This window comes from Cololabis saira, chromosome 3 (genome assembly GCF_033807715.1).
Source record: "Cololabis saira isolate AMF1-May2022 chromosome 3, fColSai1.1, whole genome shotgun sequence".
NCBI classification, from domain to species: Eukaryota; Metazoa; Chordata; class Actinopteri; order Beloniformes; family Belonidae; genus Cololabis; species Cololabis saira.
Window position 1 is genome coordinate 47,300,365 of NC_084589.1, and position 21,872 is coordinate 47,322,236.

The 21,872-nt window shown below is 40.6% G+C and overlaps 1 protein-coding gene across 1 annotated transcript in view; it reads left to right on the plus strand.

Annotated features, from left to right (window-relative positions):
• The window catches only part of LOC133440710 (zinc finger protein 883-like), a 33,260-nt gene extending 12,109 nt beyond the window's left edge, over positions 1–21,151 (plus strand). Inside the window, exons 4-5 of the mRNA XM_061718030.1 lie at positions 294–381; positions 20,117–21,151. Coding sequence (XP_061574014.1) covers positions 294–381; positions 20,117–20,914 — 886 coding nt within the window. The 3' untranslated portion in view covers positions 20,915–21,151. The remainder of the gene's footprint in view (positions 1–293; positions 382–20,116) is intronic.
• Positions 21,152–21,872: the final 721 nt, after the last annotated feature.

Here is a 21,872-nt window from a genome sequence, read left to right on the forward strand (position 1 = left end):
AAAAAAGACAAATATTAAGATTTTGAGTTTTTGCAGTGTAGTGCATCAACAAGAGGAAAGTTGTCAGTGATGCAGATTATTGGTACAGCGTGATCAGTACAACCAGCATTTAGCTCAGAAAACAATGTTGAAAGAGAAATGTCATCAAATGAAGTTGAAAAGTGAAGATTCACTTTTGTCCTTTATCCTCAACTTCCTCAATCACGTCATTTTGATCCAGTTTGTTATTTCATTGGTCTTGGCTTCATCAAATGACACATCCTTAGTCCCAAAAGCATTGTCACACATGTCAGGGCTGGAGGCCTGAGCCTGGACTCCAAGATCTTCAACTGCTGCTGTTACCGGCACCTCAGCTGCTCCAGCAGCTCCACGTTACACCAGGTCTTATATTTTCCTGCAGCTTTGCCGGCACATCCCAATACTTTAGCTGTCTGTGAACCACAGTCTGCTGTGTTTCTGAATGTCTTTACATTTGTGTTTAATCATCCGTCTCTCTGTTGCTGCATTTTCCAGAGCGGGCAGCGAGACCTCAAACGCCATAAAACAGTTGAGATGTTAATTTATTTTATTTTGAACATTTCGCACTTCACCTTAAAAACTGTTACTTAAATTGAACTGAAAAAAAGTTTAGTGAACTAATTAGTATTCTGAGTTGTGGAGATTAATGATATGAATACATTTTACTGAATGCCTAAAACCTAAGTAGAATGTAAGATAAAAGTATAAGAATTTGAATAAATGCAATGTCAAAATCTTTAAGATCTAAAATTAGATTTCTATAAAAGACAATAAAAAATCATGACCTCAGTTTTTATTTTCCTTAATCCTTTTATGATTCTATACATTTACCGTAATGCTAAATAAAAAAATTAGACCAGTATCTACTTTAAACATATACTGGATTCTTTTATTTTTTTTAACCACACAGTTGCAATAAATAATGGGAGAGGGACATGAATTATTTCATGAATAAGGACTAAAAATAACGTGAAAGGTATTTGGAATATATTGAATGATGCCATTAGGAAAAGTTCAAGACAGACTAATTATCCACAATATTTAACCAATAACGATGAAGTCATTAATGATATGAATGAGCTGGTTAATCATTTTAACAGGTATTTTGTGAGTGTTGGACCAAAGCTGGCAGAAAAATGTGTGATCCTGGATCAGCTGATGGATGGAAGGAAACATTAATAAGTAGAAATCCAGATTCAATGTTTCTCACAGCTGTGGAGGAGAGAGAAATCATAGATATTGTAAGTAAATGTAAAAACAAGGTGTCAACTGACTGTGGTGATATGACAATAGTCAAAAAGGTTATTGATGGATTGTTAACTGACATACAGCTGTAATCAGTCACTCAGAACTGGGACATTTCCAAAAACAAATGAAAACTGCAAAAGTCATCCCACTGTACAGAACTGGAGACAGACACCAATTCACTAATTACAGGCCTGATTCTTTACTCCCAACATTTTCTATGATCTTAGAAAAAGTATTTATTTACAGGTTGGACAACTTAATGCCAATCAAAAGGCCACGCCCCTAATTACGGATTAAACTTCTTGCTTTATATAATTCCAACCTGCCACAATACGAGGAAAAAGAGGCTTCAAACCCCTGCAGAAAACCTGTGGGTGATTCCTGCATGAATGAACCGTCATTCTGAGTTTGGGGGTTAGTTTGGGATCTTTATTCCCTCTAGTGGTTAAATGTTGGAAACTGTAGCTTTAAATGTGTCTTGTATATCTATATATTTCACACCAAAATCAGTTTGATAGTTTGATCAGTTTGATATTTAAATGTTTTAATGTCTCAAAGACTTACCATGTGTATTATTTTCAGGCCCATTGCAATAAAGGTTTCTTAACAACATCAATGTTTTATGACAAATAATAAAGAACACATGAATTAAAAAATATTTTTCTTTTATTCATTGATATTAACAATCAGAAGCTTATCATATAAATTGCGTCAGCTCTCATTGTGTCGGAAAAAATAAAACTCTTTCTAAACCTTCTTGCTTGTGTTGTTTTCTCAGATGTAAATCACTTTGGATAAAAGCGTCTGCTAAATGACAGAAGTCGTAGTAAACCAGTGATGAAAAAAATGTTGTATGCATTTTGTTCTAATTACTTTCGTTGGTAAATGAAATACTTACTGTAACTGTGAGAAGGAACTATGTCATTTGTTCAGACTCCACTGCAGCCCTTCAGAGTTTGACTTCAAATAAAACAATAAGAGAAGATCTAGTGTTGGAAATATTAATGGTGTTGTGGAGGTTATGCAGAACTGGAATTACTGTGCAGTTTTGTTGGGTTCCTGCCCACATGGGTGTTGATGGCAATGAGAAAGCAGACAATATTGCTAAAAGAGCATTGAAATTGAGTAGTGAGGTAATTATGGAAATTCCTTTTGGTAAAGGTGAAGCAAAATCCTGAATTAGAAAGGCAGTGAGGGATTCATGGCAGAAGGTGTGGGACAACGGTGTAAAAGGGAGACATTTTTATAACATACAGAAGTCAATTAACGTGAAGATTTTCAAAGGAAAGTGTAGGAGAGAGGAAGTCATCATTTCTAGATTAAGATTAGGTCATACTAGTTTAAAATCAACTCTGTATTTAATGTCAAAGTCCGTGTCTGATAAATGTGATGAGTGTGATGTCACAGAGAATGTAGAGCATGTGATTCTTAAATGTGGCAAGTATGAGGTAGAAAGGAACGCTTTAAGAGACAGGATGTACGAGCTGGGACGGGAATGGAGTTTAGTAGGTTATTAGGGAGGAGTGAGGTGATGAGGGATTGTTATAAGGAAATCCTTGTCTTTCTTAAAGATGCAGGGATTGATAATAAGATTTAAATGTGGTTATCTTATTTTATTTAGGTATTTCCTTTTTCCCCCCTTTAAGTTAGACTGTAACCTGGTGTAATAATGATCCTGATGTTACACACTCCGGTACAGCAGGTGGCGGTAGAACCTAATAACGTTGGTTGTGATCCGCCATTAAACCTAGAGAAGAAGAAGGAGAGGACGGTTCTGTTGTTGGGTCAAGCTGGGGGATGTATGGTCTATGCTCAAGCGAATGAGTGGGAAAAGGAAGTCAGCTTTAATACCAGCACTAGTAGATGGGGAGAAAATGGCAGTGTCAGACAAAGAGAAGGCTGATGTATTAGGTACAGCATTTGCTGCAGTTCATAATGGGGAGCACATTGGTGAATTACACAGGCAGCAGAAAGACCGCATATGCAGAGAAAATGAGAAAGTGAGAGAGAAGAAAGAAGATGACATGTCAACGTTGAATATGGACCTAACAAGTCCAGAACTTAAAATAGCCTTACAAGGTACAGGGTATACAGCGCCAGGACAGGACCAGTTATGTTATGCCATGTTCCGGCAGCTACCAGAGGAATCTTTAAAAATGGTATTGAGACTGTTTAATAAAATATGGAGGGAGGGAACTCTGCCCAGTGGCTGGAAAAGAGCAATAATATTGCCATTTAATAAACCAGGAAAGAATCCTAATAATCCTAGTAACTATAGACCCATAGCCTTGACGTCTCACTTATGTAAATGGATGGAGAAGATAATTGTTATGAGGCTGTCATATGTTCTGGAACAGAGAGGGCTATTTAATAATTCTCAGAGTGGATTTAGGAAAGGACGATCCACAATGGATGCTCTAGTTAGAGTTAGTAATGAAGTAGAAAAGACAATGAAAATGAAAGAGTTAATGATAATTGTATATTTTGATATAGAAAAAGCATATGACTCCATGTGGAGGGATGGGTTGCTTATCAAACTAAGTAGAATGGGTATTGGAGGGAGATTATATAACTGGGTTATGGACTTCTTAACAGGCAGGAAATTTAATGTCAAGGTTGGAACAGAAGTTTCTAAAGATTATAAAATTGAAAATGGTATTCCCCAGGGAAGTGCAATCAGCCCTGTTCTGTTTAATGTAATGATCAATGACATTTTTACAAAGTTAGATGGATGCATCGAATCAGCGCTATACGCAGATGATGGGGCCATATGGATGAGGGGAAAAAATGTGTCACATGTCTTCAGGAATATCAGGAAAGCAATAGAAAAAGTGGAAAAGTGGTCGTATGAATGGGGGTTCAAAATGTCAGCCAGCAAGTCATGTTACATGATCTTTACAAACAAGCGTAAGATTGACAATGAGAAGTTAACACTTTATGATCAGCCGATGGAGAGGGTGAATGAGTTCAAGTACCTGGGCCTATATTTAGATCACAAGTATACATGGAAAGCACACATTGAACACCTGGAAACGAATTGCAAAAAAGTTATTAATCTACTACGGGCTGTAGCAGGCTGTGACTGGGGGGCAGATAAAAAATCACTAATTGACATATACTGGGCAGTTATGAGGTCAACAATAGATTATGGCAGTATAGTTTACGGAGCAGCAGCTAAAACTTCATTACAAAAAGTAGACAGACTGCAGTATAGAGCACTGAGAATTTGCATAGGAGCCATTAGGTCAACACCCATAAACGCAATATTAATAGAAGCAGGAGAGACACCACTGGATTTAAGAAGGGATAAACTGGCACTTACATACTGGATAAGATTAAAAGGGAGTGGGGAAGAAAACCTTACAACGAGGACAATAAAGGACTGTTGGGAATACTCTAAATTCCAGAGACATGGGTTTGGGTGGTCAAGGGATGAAAGGTTGAGAAGATATGGAATGGAGACATTAAAATTCACTAAATACACACCTATGAGTAACATACCTCCTTGGCTATTTCCTGAAGCAAAAGTAGACATGAGCATACTGGAACGGAAAAAAGGATGGAGAATGAACGAAGTAGGAGGTAAAGCAAGTATTTACCTGAGAAATAGTTTCTACAACTACCTGGAAATTTACACAGATGGGTCAAAAAATCAAAAGGATTGTGTGGGAATAGGTGTATATATCCCTGAGTTTGATGTGAATATCTCTAAAAGATTATCCAACCAACTATCAGTATATACAGCAGAAATGGTGGCAGTCTATATTGGGTTACAGTGGGTGGAAGAGGTTAGTCCTGATAAGGTGGTGGTATGCACTCAATATCGGTATTAGAAAGTATAAAATCAACAACAACGTGCAGAGAAGACTTACTCATCGATATTTCTCACAGTTTATTAAGATTACACAGACGTGGCATAGACGTACAGTTCTGTTGGGTACCAGCACATGAGGGAGTAACAGGGAACGAGGCTGCTGATAAACTAGCAAAAATGGCTCTACATAAGGAAATAACATTACCAGTTCCACTAGGAAAAGGAGAAGGTAAAGCAATAATTAAAAAGAAAGGAATGGAAATATGGCAGAAAAGGTGGGAGGAAGATCAGAAAGGACAGGGATATCACAAAATACAAAAGACTATAATAACAAAGAATTATACTGAAAGGAACAGAAGGGAGGAAACGGCTATAACAAGACTCAGACTGGACCACACAGGACTAAATGGCACCTTGCATGTAATGGGAAAAAGGGATAGTGATAAATGTGAGAACTGTGGAACAAAAGAAAACGGTGAACATATCCTAATGCACTGTAACAGGTATAAAATAGAAAGAGAGCGGCTACAGGAAAAAGTGAGAGAGGCAGGACGTGAGTGGAATTTGAAGGGGATACTGGGAACAGAGGGAGAGGGGGTGGAAATCACCAGAAAGGCACTAATTCATTTCCTAAAAAACACTAGGCTGATAAACAGAATTTAAACCGGGCTAAATGAAATAATTTCACACACTCTTGTACAGTAGGTGGCGGTATGCACCTGAAAGTTGCTTGCGATCCGCCAATAAACTGAGAGAAGAAGAAGAAGAAGAAGAAGAAGACCCACGCAACAGCAGCGGAACTGATGAGCAGAGTCTGGTTCCTGACGGACGGACAGAGGAGGAGGACGGTTCTGTTGTTTCCTTTCTTTTTCCTCTTCAACAATGTCTAAGGTGAATCATCTGAGAGAGTTTATCGGTCAGCGACTAACAGCAGCTGCTGTAGAAATATTGTCAGTGTTTGAAAAAAGCATCTTGGAGTATGAAGAAGAGCTCGACCGTCAGCGCAGACTGTTGGACCTCGCCTGGAAACCTGAAATCAGACTCCACAGAGTCGGTACGTAACCCTGGAAAGTTGAATGAATGAACACATGAGTATGACTCCTACAAGATCCCTTTGTTTCCAGTTAAAAGCCGTGGTGATGAAGCAAACCAACTCAATGGGAAACTCCCCAGCTCAAGCAGCTGCTGATGTGGGATTCGGAAACATCCCGAACTAACTTGTTGTTCTGTTTACTTGGTGCTGCCTTTCATGCTCCATTCACACTCTGGACCAGACTGAGATTTCACACTTTATGAATGAATGAATTAATTAATGTTTATTTCGAACATGTATATAAAAAATAAACATTAACATCTTCATATTCACATATGTTGGAAAAAAGGAGTAGGAAGAAGTCTACACTTTTTCCTAGTTCCTACCGCTTTATAACTCTATGAATTTACATTATTGCTATTATTATATCTACACAATATCCATATAAATATAGTCTATATAAATACTATGTAAAACATGCCTATTACCACATAATTATCCATATAAGTATATAGAACATATAAATATTACATGAATATTATACCAATATATAGAAAATACAAATATTTTATAAATCTATATAAATATACACTATATAACTACATAAATATCCCTATAAATATATATATGCTACATACCTAATAAATATATAACATATATTACATAATTATAACTATCCCTCTCAACATATAATATATACTACATAAATATCCACATAAATATCTAAACATATCTTAAGCAAGTATAATATACTATTTTTCCCTATTTTATTTGTTTCTCACACTCGTTACCCCATTTCCTCTTCCATGTACCCGTTTATAAATAATTGTTTGTATCTCTTTTTAAACAGATTTATGTTAGTACCTTTTCATTTCCAGCTCCAAACTGTTCCACAGAGTCTCCACAGTTCCATATGCACATGCTGCACATTGTTGTTCTACTTTATGTTTTCTAAAATTTAGTTCTCCCCTTAGATTATAGCCCCTTTCTCTCTCAGTGAACATTCCTCTGATATTTTTTGGTAGTATTATTCCTTGCTTTGAACATTATTTTCGCTGTTTTGTATTTAACCAGATCCATACATTTCTTTAGACTTAATCGTTTATTTAGTAGAAAAGATGCAGATCACTGTGGCTCCGTGTAAGATGTGAGATGACACTGGCAAAAAACCAGATCGTTGGAGGATGTTCATATAGGAGTTCATATGCAGGACTTGTAGTTAGATCGTAATTTTTTTTTATTTATTTATTTTTTTCAAAAACTTTATTTCACAAAAACTTGAAGTTTACAAATTATATATCTTCAACAGAACATAGAAATCACATTTCATGCCAGGGGGGATAAGAGTTTACAAGAAAACATTCAAATGAGCACAGATATTAATAGTTTTGATCGCCTTTTGATTAAGAGAAAATGGAATGGAGTCTATGTTTGAGCTCATTGTAATAAGCAACTGTTAGGTTTAAACACAGCATTACATACATTCATAATGAGAAAAGACACAGAGACTACCTTGGAATGAGTTTTTAGCGCACTCCTGCAGGAGGGGGGAGAGCAGAGGAGTGCAGGGCAACTGCCCTCATTGAGAACTCCTGAGCTTCCCCAAAGATCCTCCCTCTAGAAGATGCTTTTATTAAGAAACTTTGACAGGAATTGATCATATGAGGACAATGCATAGTAAACAGTAGACAGTAGACATTGGGTAGTGGACAATGGGTGGAAGTGATAACGTTTGATTGAGTCCTGACATTACAGTGGTGACCTGTCACAGGACAGTTCAAAACCTAGTAGATCAGGAAGTGGCTGATGTGGCTTCTGTTAGCCACGCATGTGACAGTTTCACAATGACAAAACAAGTTCAAAGGTTGATTTACCTCACATTTCCCTCCTCTTGTCAATTTGAAACTTCAACTAAAATCCGTCCATTAGGCTTAGAATAATAGCCTCATAAACATTTAAGGTCAAACATTTGAGAAATAGCTAGGGCTTATCGCGTAATTATATGTCAAGGGAGAGGCGAAAACCCGATTATATGGGGCAAAATTCCTCTCCGACCCTCCTAGTGAGCAATCACTCTGGCCAAGACACATAAAAGCTTAAAACATTTCACAGTAAACAAAATGAAACAATCTATACTCCAGTGTTATCATAAACAGGTTGTCCTCAGTTAGAGTTCGATGGAGTTGTTGGCAATACTGGACTAACTTCCTTAGTCCAGTGGATGGTTGGATGGTTCTTTGGATCATTGCACTTAGACACAGAATGATACACTCAGAACCGTACAAGGACAGTAATAATCGAAATCATAATCTAGCCATTATGTCAGTCCAGGGGCCGGAAGTCAGCCAGGACCCAAAAGTGGTCTCCTGCTGAGCGTCTGTCTTCTGACACAACTTTGGCTAACTGACGTAATTCGGCTATAGTCTTGGTAACATTAGCTTCAGCACCAGTTTATGAACGTACATCAGTGTAATCATATTACAACACAGCAATGCAAGTAAAGAGTTTAAGGAACAATTCCTAACATGTCAGCATGAGTCCTTAGTGGAAAAGTTTCTTCCATCTCTCGGAGCTCCTCTCCAGTCTGTTGTCGCAAGTCAGTTTGGGCTAGTCATCTTCAGGCTAGCTTTCACTGCAACTGGTGGACGCATGTAGATCGTTCAGCCATCTTTACTGCTGTCGGTGTCCTGATCTAGACCACAAAGGGGCCATCCTGACGGGGTGATGACCATGTTTTTCGTCTCACCAATCAGGATCTGGATCTGGTTTCAGCAGTTCCTGCTAGGAGAGAGAGAGAGAGAGCAGAAACCAGCAGCCCACAAGAACTTTTGAACATTCTCATGTACATTCCGACTAATGGCCGTCATTCAGGCCATGGCTTTCCTGAGCCTTAATTTAACAGGCCATTAGTTCACTCCAAGAACGAAATCCATATGAACAACTTCAAATGGATAGGTCCTTTCACGACACTGACCTCTCTTAGGCCTCATATTGCCTTGCATATTGTATCTGCAACATGTCGGAAAGACCCTACAAAAATGTTTTAAAGGGTATTTAGTATTTAATTCTTTGTGTACTATACTATTCATCCCTCCTGTTTGAGCTATGGGACTTCCCATGGCTCAATTTATCCACCAGGGGGAACAGATTCTTTGGAAGCACCGGTCTGCTTCGCACCACACAGAGGCCTTCTGAAGTTACAGTAGCACCTTCATTTAGCCAAATGCTTTTCTCTTTTTGCAAGAGCATTGTTTCGAATGTCAACAGGGGATAGAGGGGGGTCAGGGCTGTCTGAGTCCTGACTCCTCCCCAGATAAGTGGTTTTCCCACTTCTTGACCTATGCACCCTGGCAAGTCGGCAAGTCTGACTTAATGCTTGTTCTAGGGACGGTTATCTCTACGTCCCAGAGAGATCCCCCAGATCCCCCCTCCCATCACCTTAGATTTAGAAGGGGGCAAAACCTGTTAAATTCTGTCTCCTATCTCAAGGACCACAGAACTCTCCTATTTCAAAATGTTCTCATTGCAATCCAAGTGGGTTATGGTTTAATGAAAGTAACACCACACAAAAACTGTCAGTGCAGCAACTCTCCTGTAACGTAAAAAGTAGTCTTCAGTGAACTTATATATATATATATATATAAACAATAAGTCATTGTCACAAAACGTTGGACTGAAAGGAAGCATTCTATCAAATAATGCCTTCTCAACTGTTGTTGAGCTCTATTGTAGCACGCCCAAAAGGAATACCAGAAAATTGTCTCCAGATTAATCATATAGTCTTCAGGAGATACTTAATCTTCTGTTTGCATGCTGTAATGCAAATGCATGCTTTCCTATGAAGACTTATAGAAGTCTTAAGAAAATTGTGGGATAAATTCCGATGTGTAAACTAAGCAGACAAAAACCCACTTAACTTTAAACACAAACTTCAGATCATCTGCATGTGGGTATTGTGTATTAGTGCATATGTGGAAATTACTTCTCCTCAAACTACACTAAGCAAACTCAATTGGTGCATTTCAGATGAACTCCAAACCTAAATGGTAGCAACACTGATCACAAATGTACACATTTTCAGTGTGAATAGGCTAGTATGCACTCAGAGTTCTTCTTTTCTAAAAAGATTGTTCAACGGGTTTGTTTCTTCTCCACACACTCCTTTCCTGTGTAAAATGTCACTGACTGACATGCAAATGACAATAGGCTCATGAACACGCCTCACTCCACTGTATCCAAAACACAGCGGCGCCCATTTTATGGGACAAAACTAGGGCTGAAACGATTCATCGAATAATTCGAGTAATTCGATTACAAAAAATGATCGAGGAATTTTCTCTGCCTCGGGGAATCGTTTAATTTCTTTTTTTTTTTTCTGTTTAATTTCACCATCTCAAAGCCTCGTATTAGATGGCACTGATGCACCAGACTGATACCGAGGGCCTTCACTATCAGCCGAACCTGACAATTTACCCTCTTGAATTAAGCTTAGCTTTCTATGCTGCAATTCCAACTTATCCCTCTGTCTTTTGCCTCATCTCTTCCAAAGCCAGTTCTGGCTGCCATTCATGTTTTTGCTTTAACAACAAAAGTTCCTTTTGTTGCTCAAAACTCAAAACAGTATCTGCAGAAACTGAAGAACGAGTCCCCACACCAGGTTTAAGAATTCCTTTCTCCAACAAACCTGCCTTCACACTGACTTTAACAGACTCCTTTAAATTTTCTATCTGCTACCTCAAGCTCATACTTCTCAGCAATTAGCAGCAACTGGTCCTTAGTACACTGATCTAATTGTGCTGCTGATGGCGAATCATCAAATTCATCCACTACAGATGCCATGCTACACTATCTACACAAAGTAACAAAGAAAAAATTAATAAATCAATACTTTAAGTGTTGGAACCACAAACAAAGCCTGGGGGAAAAAATAAACAAGGAAAAAAGGTAAACCCAAAAGTAAAGAACCAAAAGGAGATGGAGATCCCGGCCAAAAAGAACAAAAGAGGGGTAAGCACAGGGCCAGCCCGCAATGGGCCGTCGGACCATGCAATTTCCCCACTAAAGAAAAACCAGGTAAATCTATAACCTTAAACAAAACCGATAACAGGACTACCGGCAATCTCCAACTCAAACTAAAATAAGAAAACTCTGCCAATATGGACAGAGGAAAACACACCTTCCCCAAGACCAGTCTCAAAGTTCCAACCCTCACCTTATTTATTGCAACCAAAGCATTATAAACCACAAAAACAAAACTTAAGGACAAATGCTCTCCTACTCCCAAACTCCACCGACCAAAACCTCCTTCAAAACTGAAAATCTGGAAGAGAAGAATCACATGTGGAACTCCCAACACTGGTACCTAACTAATTGGCTTCAACAGGTGCTACCAATAAGATAAGATAAGATAAGATAAACCTTTAAATAACTTCAAATACAACTACGGCCAAACTAAAATTCCTAACAGGAACACAAACCATATGCCAACATCAAAAACCAATAGTCAGACCAAAGGGCGAGCCCCCATTTTGTCACACACTGGGCTAGTTAGTGACAAAGAGGGAGTCCACACATGAGTCACCAAATTCAAAAATGTAATTTATTAAAGTAAAAATTAAATCAAAACAAACCAAAAGTATATGTAGGTTTAAATGTAGAGTGTCAGTCATGTATTCTGTGTGTGGGTGAATGAAGTATGCTGAGTGCAAGTATTGCATGCAGGAGGAAAGAATATTTAGTTCCCCATTGGCAGGTGGAAACCCAGAACCAGCCCCTAAATACCCTGGCTCCCACACACACACACACACACACACACACACACACACACAAGTGAGGCCAATTGGGCTGACGACCTGCCACAACTTCCATCCAGGAAGCAGAATGACCAATCAGGAGGGAGAGGGGCAGGCCGTCACACGCCCCGACTACATTTAATGCAACACAACATGCTGACGCTGCGCCCAAAATAGATCCATGCCTGTGCCTACATCCATGCGCTGCGCACGTTAAAGGGGGAAGAAAGAGGCGGCGGGCATGTTTGGTTTTTATAACATGCCATGCTCAGGCAGTCTGTAATGGCCCTGACGGGAGACACATGTAGCTCAGCGTTTAACTTTTATTTTTAATCCACGCTATATTCTTCTGGTCTCTTCTCCTATGTCCCCCCTCTAAAGCCAAAATCATTGTTCCGCATTAAATCGACCCAGAGCCTACGCCGCAGCCTACGCCGCTCTCTGGCAAGGGCGGAGAGCGCCGGTCCGGCTGGCGGTGCTGCGCTACCGTGCAGGCTCTTTTGCCACGGCTACGCCTGGGGGTACGCAGCGACTTGCACCATTCTACGTTGTTGTAACGCAGAACCATAAATCAGCCTTTACCCGGTACATAAACCTCTGTTCCCGCTACAGTTTTAACTAAAAGAAAAGGCAGAAAATGTTAGACAAATAAAAACGTAATAAAGCTAAACTGGGTAGTTTACAATTTCAGCTCTGTAATCATTCATGGATAAAACAAGTAGCGCTGGTGCCTAATGTGCTCCAATACAGCAGGTCTCATAATTTTATTTTGAACACTGCTAATACTTTCACTTAAAACTTAACTAGAACTTAAAATTAGCTTGACACAAATGAAAGTTCAATTGAAACACGTGGAAAAAACACCCAACCTTTTAAGTTATGTGTGACACCAGGTGCAATGGCATTTCTAGGTTAGAAACGAGGATCTTCAACATCAACAAGGTCTTCAAATGCACAGCCATGAACCCACTGTACCACATAACTTAGTCTTAGTGATGTCAACTAACATCTAACATCTTATGTATATTTATAATTTTTCTTTAACTAAAAAAAAATATGTTTTATCCGATTACTCGATTAATCAATGGAATTTTCAGTAGAATACTTGATTACAAAAATATTCGATAGCTGCAGCCCTAAACAAAAAACACATCCTGATGAAGCTGTGGATCATCAGTATGTGACTTCAAGACAGACAAAGTAAAGACAAATTATTGATTTGTTTCACACTCATGTCACAGTCACCTTTCCATACGATTAAAACATACAAAGACCAAAAACAGTATTACAAAAGTGATCTGCAATCATTCAACAGTGAATTAACCCCATTTGACAATTCTACATCACTACACCTTCATTCAGGGCTTAGAATGATAGAAAACTATATTACTCAATTTCTCTGCCTCCTCAAGAGGGGAGTTTCTCATTTGAAACACTAAACAAAACACCCTCTGAAGCTCTTGTGTTTTCCAGCAGACAAAAAGTCTCCTTTGCAGACACAGATCCAAATACAGTTATTTGTATCATTTTAACAAACATTTCCCCATAGAAAATTTAACACTCACCAGTCTCCAAATGAGAAGACACTCCCTCTGGATCCACCAAGCCTCATCCCATGCAGCTTCTCGTAGCACTTCTTACACAAACAATCTGATCTGCAGCTGATTACACACAGACACTGACCTTTGGCCTTCTGCAGCCTTTTGCAGCAGGCTCTCTCATCAACTTCCCAATTTCCCATCAAATCACATTTCTTATACCATTCTTTTTCACAACTTTCATAATTTTATTCTTTTTCTCTTGCTTGCATTTTGAACATTTTGATCAGTTTTTGCTTTTAGCCTTAAATTAATTGATTTTCAATCTTTTAAAGTTCCCTTATATTATTTTGCACAATATTTTGTCACAAGTTTTTATTTCCTAGTTTTTTAGGGACGTCCCGTAGACTAAGCATTTTTTAGAAATTATTTTAGACATAAGTTTCAGTTTAACCACGCATCTGCTATTTTAGCCAGCTATTTTTCTTAACTTTAAGTTTCTTTTAGCTCATAAGTTTCCCTTTTTGACAGTTTAGCACTGATCTTTTCAGTGAACAATTGAAACTTGACTTCACAATTTTAGAAACCACAACATTGTCCATAAACAGTTTCAGTCATGAACATTAAACAAGAACATTAGACAAAACACACATTGGCCAAAACAAACATACACAAAAAACCTAAAACCCCATTCCAAATAGAAACCTCCTCTCGTTGGGTCCCCAGACCCGTGGGTGTTGGTGAAGTCCATGACTTCTCCACAGTGGTCCCAGACCACAGGCTAACCCCTTTAGCCCCATAACCCCATCTATTAAAGCAACATATTTAAATACCCTAGGTATTTATCGAGAGGAGCATTTCTTACCCAGTCTCAGATGCCCTCCCTGGCTCGAGGAACCCCGTCACCGGGCATCGTCCTGACGCCTCAGATGTTGGGGTCTCGGGTTTCGGGCACCAAAAATGTTAGGTTTAAACACAGCATTACATAAATTCATAATGAGAAAAGACACAGAGACTACCTTGGAATGAGTTTTTAGCGCACTCCTGCAGGAGGGGGGAGAGCAGAGGAGTGCAGGGCAACTGCCCTCATTGAGAACTCCTGAGCTTCCCCAAAGATCCTCCCTCTAGAAGATGCTTTTATTAAGAAACTTTGACAGGAATTGATCATATGAGGACAATGCATAGTAAACAGTAGACAGTAGACATTGGGTAGTGGACAATGGGTGGAAGTGATAACGTTTGATTGAGTCCTGACATTACAGTGGTGACCTGTCACAGGACAGTTCAAAACCTAGTAGATCAGGAAGTGGCTGATGTGGCTTCTGTTAGCCACGCATGTGACAGTTTCACAATGACAAAACAAGTTCAAAGGTTGATTTACCTCACAGCAACAAAAGAGGGTTTTCTATTTGTAAACTTACATTTGTGAATGTGAAATTTTGCCAACAGTATGATTGGGTTAAAAATGAATGTTTCATTGGGTTTTGCCTTAATCCTGTCAAAGTCAAAGAGTCCAAACAGCACATCCCTCCAAAACAACTTGTATCATATACATATATATCAATCCAGGGGTTTTGGACAATGGGGCAGATCCTGTAGCGGAGCCAGAGGGGGGGTTAGGGGGCGGGCTCCCCGGGGCCCACAAGCTCATAGGGCCCAATGATAGGGCCCCGCCTTGTGTGATACGTTCATATATAATCGTAAATTGTAGTCTATAATTACGATAAAATGTGCATTGTGCGGCCAGTGTAGGCTAATTCCTGTAAAAACTGTCCTGAACGCATCGGGGCTGTGAGCCAACGCTGATTGGCTGTAAAGCCTGATTTATGGTTCTGTGTTTAAAAATGACGCAGAGCCTACGCCGTAGGGTACGGCGAAGCCTACGGCGCAGGATACGCGGCGACGCGCAACGTACGTGCGCATCGCCGCATACACTACGCCGTAGGCGCTGCGTTGGTGTAACCATAAATCAGCCTTAACAGTTACAGCCAATTTTCCGACTCGGCAAATTTGCTGCCATGAAGGAGATGAGCGTGTGTGAGACCACGTAAGGAACTGTGGTGACATCATGTCTAAACAAGAATCTAATCAACTTTTTGTTCTTACCACAGTTACAGGACAAACAGATTTTGCCAATTGGAGTATCAGTCAATGATAACAGGGATAATTGTTGGGTTTTCCACTCTTGGTTGAGATCTAAAAAACATGCAAACACCACAAGGGATTGCTCCAAATACTTTTGCAAAGTCTCCAGGTGACACAGGAATATTGTATTCTGCTAGAAACTCATTATAGGAGTAGAGAAGACCGTCCCTGTTAAACAACTGAGCTACATATACAATGTTGTTATTAAACCAGTATTCAATAAATAGGGATTTATGTTTAAACAATATGTCTTTGTTGTTCCATATGAGGTATTTGTGGGGTGAAAAGTTGTGTTTGAAAATAAGAGACCATGACAGGAAGGCCTGATGGTGAAAGGGAGACATTTTTATCGGGATTTTATCAATATTGTAGTTACAGGTAAAGAAAAAGTTTAATCCACCCAGTTTTGACAGAATATGGAAGGGTAGACATTCCAGATAGAGTTAGGATTTTTTAAGAATGGTTTCAACCAATTTTATCTTAAATGTGTTATTTAGGGTGCAAAAATTTAGAAAATGAAGTACACCATTTTCATAGTCATTCATTAAAACAGATTTTTTTTCAGATAATGAGTTCTATTTTTCCACAAGAAGTTGAGAAGCAGCCTGTCATTCTGAGTAATATGTTTGTGGTCCAAGAACAGAGACAGAGATGCATATGTTAACGTGATATTCCTTCCGCCTTGGTGAGTAGAACTTTACCTCTAAGAGAGAGATCCCGTAATAGCAACTGGTTTAACTTTTTTTGAGTTTTTGGATAATAGGATTGAAATTCAGTGAAGTTCTTTTTTGTTGGTCCTTAGTTATTGTAATACCCAAGTAAACAACTTCATTTTTGTCTGGGATACAAATTGATGTTTTATCAGAATCCTTAATGGATATAATTTCGCATTTATTAAGATTCAGATTTAGGCCAGAGGCCTTGGAAAACTCATTTATGGTGTTTATTGCAATAGAAACTTGATTTTCATCCCAGAGAAAGAGTGTGGTGTCATCTGCTAGTAGATCAGACTTGTTCCCGGTGCATGTTGGACTCCGGCAGGGCTGCCCTTTGTCACCGGTCCTGTTCATAATTTTTATGGACAGGATTTCTAGGCGTAGCCAGGGGCCGGAGGGGATCCGGTTTGGGAACCTCAGGATTTCATCTCGGCTTTTTGCGGATGATGTTGTCCTGTTGGCTTCATCGGACCGGGACCTTCAGCATGTGCTTGGGCGGTTTGAGGCCGAGTGCGATGCGGCAGGGATGAGAATCAGCACCTCCAAGACCGAGGCCATGGTTCTCCACCGGGAAAGGGTGGCGTGTCTTCTCCGGGTGGGGGAAGAAGTCCTGCCTCAGGTGGAGGAGTTCAAGTATCTCGGGATCTTGTTCACGAGTGAGGGAACGATGGAGCGTGATATTGACGGACGGATCGGTGCAGCGTCCGCAGTTATGTGGTCGATGTACCGGACCGTCGTGGGGAAGAAGGAGCTGAATCGAAAGGCGAAGCTCTTGATTTACCGGTCAATCTACGCACCTACCCTGACCCATGGTCATGAACTTTGGTTAGTGACCGAAAGGACAAGATCGCGGATAAAAGCGACCGAGATGAGTTTCCTCCGCAGGGTGGCTGGACGCTCCCTTAGATATAGGGTGAGGAGTTCGGTCACCCGGGGGGAGCTCGGAGTTGAGCCGCTGCTCCTTCACATTGAGAGGAATCAGCTGAGGTGGCTTGGGCATCTGTACTGGATCCTCCTGGACGCCTCCCTAGGGAGGTGTTCCAGGCATGTCCCTCCTATCTAGGGAGGTGTTCCAGGCATGTCCCACCGGGAGGAGACCCCGGGGAAGACCCAGGACACGCTGGAGAGACTATGTGTCTCGGCTGGCCTGGGAACGCCTCGGACTCCCCTCGGAAGAGCTGGAGGAAGTGTCTGGGGTGAGGGAAGTCTGGGCATCCCTGCTGAGGCTGCTGCCCCCGCGACCCGTGAATGGATAAGCGGCGGACGATGGATGGATGGATGGATGGATGGATGGATGGATGGATGGTTAACCAGTCAGCAAAAATATTTTCAATGGATAACAGAAGGTTTACATTTTCTTTCTTTGCGTTGTAACCATAAATGTTGAAGTTATGTAGATTAACTCATTATATTCAATAACCTGGCAAATGAAGTGACCATCTGGATCGCATTTTGTGATCAAGACATTTCCTTTAAATCTATTATTCAAGGTGGCAACCCCTGCTGGGCGCTAGGTCCCATGGGACCGCCATATAGTATTACCCCATTGAGACCTCCAGAAGTTAGTATTGTCCATAGTAGAGTGAGATTCTTTAAAATAGAAAATATCTGATTTGAATTGTTTTGCAAAAAGAAATAATGGTTATCACCCCCAAGTTTTCCATTCTATTCAGCTCTGTTTCAATTTTATCTTTTAGCACGACAGGTACTTTCCTGGGAGCATGTACTACTGGAGTGACATCTGGATTCGTCACAATGTGATATACTCCTGGTATACAGCCTAATCCAGTGAATAAATCCTCTTATTCACTTAGGATGTCACTCTTTTTTAAGCGCATGCAATCTTTTGACAAGCCCCATTTTCTCACATGACTCTCCTCCTAGAATTGCAGGTGCATTGTTTTTTATGACCTCAAACTCCATGTCATACTTTTTTATCTTTGTACTGACATGTCAACATGACTTTACCTTTGGCTGGAATGTGGTGTCCTGAATAAGAAACAAGCTTGGGGTGAGATTTGCTCACCTTTCAATCCAGTCTCAGCATTCTGAGGTCTTTCATCGAAATTACGTTGCAATCAGTCCCAGTGTCCAGCCTGACTTTCAAAAATTTCTTGTTGACAATCAGATCTTCAAGCCACTTTTCTTTCTTTGAATCCACTGCATCGATTTGTGAGACTTGTTTTTCTGCTTGGATTGTGCCAATAAAGAAGTCCTGATCATCTGCCTCGGCCTTGTTTATATGTTGCACTTTATGATTATTTGTGTGCTTGCGTGAGTTGCACATTTTGGCATAGTGATTTTCCCCGTGGCAGGCTTTGCACACTTGTCCATAGGCAGGGCACTTCCTTGGCTCATGCCTGTAGCTGCATCTTGTGCAGTTTCCTTGAGTTCTCATCTTTACATTCTGTGCTGTGGCACCACTGTCTTTCTGTTTGTCACGTTGTTTTTGCTTAGTGACTTTATTGACAGGAATTTCAACCTCTTCATGTAGACTTTTTAGCTGACTCCGACTCAACTCACTGGCTCTGCCAATGTCTAATGCTTTATTTAGCGTGAGGTCCGGTTCTCTCAGTAGTCGTCCTCTCACTTGGTCATCTGTGATTCCACACACGATTCTATCTCGTATCAGTGAGTCGGTGAGGTGCTCAAACTCGCAGTGTTTCACTTTCTTTTTTAAATCAGTCACATATGCATCAACAGTCTCTGATTATCCTTGCACTCCAATAAAGAACAAGTGCCTCAAATGTGTCACATTTTTCCTTTGCTCACAATGTTGGCGTAAAAGTTCTTTCAATGTATCATAGTCATCTACGTCTTCATCGAAGTCAAAAGTGTTATATACCTTTAATTGCTTCGTCCCCGGCCACATGTAGGAACGTGGCTCTTTTCACTGCATCAGACTTTTCGTCGATTCCCCTGGTGACGAGAAACAGTTCAAATCTCTGGATCCAAACTCTCCAATTTTCTGCTAGATTTCCTTCTAGGCTTAATGAGGTTGGAGGGTTCATCTGCTCCATTTTGTCTTCGTATCTTTGTTTTACTTCAAGTTTTCACTCTGACACCATGTTATATGACGCGGAAGAAGCCATTTCTAGAACAACAACTTTATTCTTCAACTGTCTCGATACCAACGCAGTAACACAAGAGTACAGTCACAGTGCCGCAGAATGGTCACACAGAGTAATGCACTTGTTTTCAAATATACTACATAGATGAAGGGGAAGACCGAAGGTTCAGGACAAACTTTAAACCTCACAAATACAACCAAACAATCAACACTGGGAAGCACTTTTGACTTGTTAAAATCCTATCTTTTTGTCCATTTTTGTAATTCCAGAACTCCCACAAGAAAATGTTTGTAAGGTGGAGGAGGACGGGGTTTTCAGTGACCAGCACCTCGAAAACCTGGAGAGGAGCTGCAGCCCGGACCAGGAGGAACCAGGGCATCCACAGACTACAGAACTGGAGGAAGACTCCAGCGGTCAGGAGATGAAGCACGAGGACATAGAGGTGGATGTCTCATTGGTCAATGTCGCTGATGTGAAAGTTGAAAATGATGAACCAGGACCAAACTGTGGCCAGCTGCTGTTGCACACTTCTCCTGAAGCTCAAAACAAAGATGAGGAAGGGGCTGAAAGTTTACGCTCAGACTCCAGTAAAACTGCAGATCCGGAGGCAATGAGACACGGTGACCACGAAAAAATGCTGCTGTCCCGTCAGACAGCAACTGTAAATCAAAGCTGACCAGGACCCACACGAGGAAGAAGACATTTTCTTCAAGCACTTGCAGGAAAGAGTTCAGTAGTAGTATTTTAATGGATCACATGAAGATCCACACTGGCGAAAGGCCATACCTGTGCAACACCTGCGGAAAAACCTTTACTAAATCATCACATCTTAAACACCACATAACCACGCACACGGGCGAGAAGCCCTACATCTGCAAAACATGTGGAAAAAGTTACAGGCTACGTTCCAGCCTGGTGATTCACTCGAGGACCCACACTGGTGAAAGGCCGTACCTGTGCAACACCTGCGGAAAAACCTTTACTAAATCATCACATCTTAAAGACCACATAACCACGCACACGGGCGAGAAGCCCTACATCTGCAAAACATGTGGAAAAAGTTACAGGCTACGTTCCAGCCTGGTGATTCACTCGAGGACCCACACTGGTGAAAGGCCGTACCTGTGCAACACCTGCGGCAAAAGCTTTACTACATTATCAAATCTTAAAAGCCACATAACCACGCACACGGGCGAGAAGCCCTACATCTGCGAAACATGTGGAAAATGTTACACAGAACGTTCCAACCTGGTGATTCACTCGAGGACCCACACGGGCGAAAGGCCGTACCTGTGCAACACCTGCGGAAAAAACTTTACTAAATCATCACATCTTAAAAGCCACATAACCATGCACACGGGCGAGAAGCCCTACATCTGCGAAACATGTGGAAAAAGTTACAGGCTACGTTACCACCTGATATATCACTCGAAGACCCACACTGGCGAAAGGCCGTACCTGTGCAACACCTGTGGAAAAACCTTTATTCAATCATCAAATCTTAAAAGCCACATAACCATGCACACGGGTGAGAAGTGATATTTGTGCAAGACGTGCTACAAAGGTTTTAGCCGCAGAATTGATTTGCTGAGTCACATGAAAAATCACCCGGAGGAAAAGTCTGGTGACTCTTGACAAATGAAGCTCATGTTGTCGTCCTCCGGGGGCAGCTGTCCACTCCTGTCTGACCCACAGAAGAAGAACCCGCAGAAGTCCAACCACCCCCTCCTGTGGCTGATGAGCCTAATCCCCTCCCCACAAGGGTTGCAGGTTCAACCCGGATTTATGCTTCTCCGTCAACTTGACGCAGAGGGAATTATGTGGTTGTGTCGTTTTTTTTTTAAAGTTCTGCATTGAGTTTGTTTGAATCCCTGTTCCTTCTTAAAACTGTGTTATTTGTTGCTGTTGGTAACTTGCCGTCTCCACGGTGCAAATAAAGAGCTGTTAGTAGTGCTGAAGTTTCTTTAAAACTAACAGTTTATTTCGTTCATCTACATTGCCTCTCTCACACGTCCTTTTTCCCGTCTGTTTCTTCTTCACTCACATTCTCTTTGTAAAGTTAATCTGCAGCTCCATGTTGTTAAACTCTCTCCATCTACTCCGTTCAGAGGTTAGTCCAAGTTGGATATATTTACATGTTCAGTTTTTACCATGTTCCTGTGAAAAACATGAAGAAACTTCAGAGAAACGAGGACAAATGAAGAAACGCAACCATCAACACGTCAGAAACAGAACAGACAACCATCTGTCGCCATTTTCTAAACTTTAATGTCTGCAGCATTAAACAAAAAACCTTGAAGATTTCAGAAGTCATTGCAGTCAGATACGATTTGCTTTTATTTCCCCTTTAAAATGTTTTTATTGATTTAGAAAACAAGAACATTTGGTTTTCAAATGAATGAGGAAATGAGTGTAATGTGGGATACACATCACGATACTTGAGTCAAGATACAATACGACTTTGCGGTATCCAAATTTTGCAATATATTGCGATGTT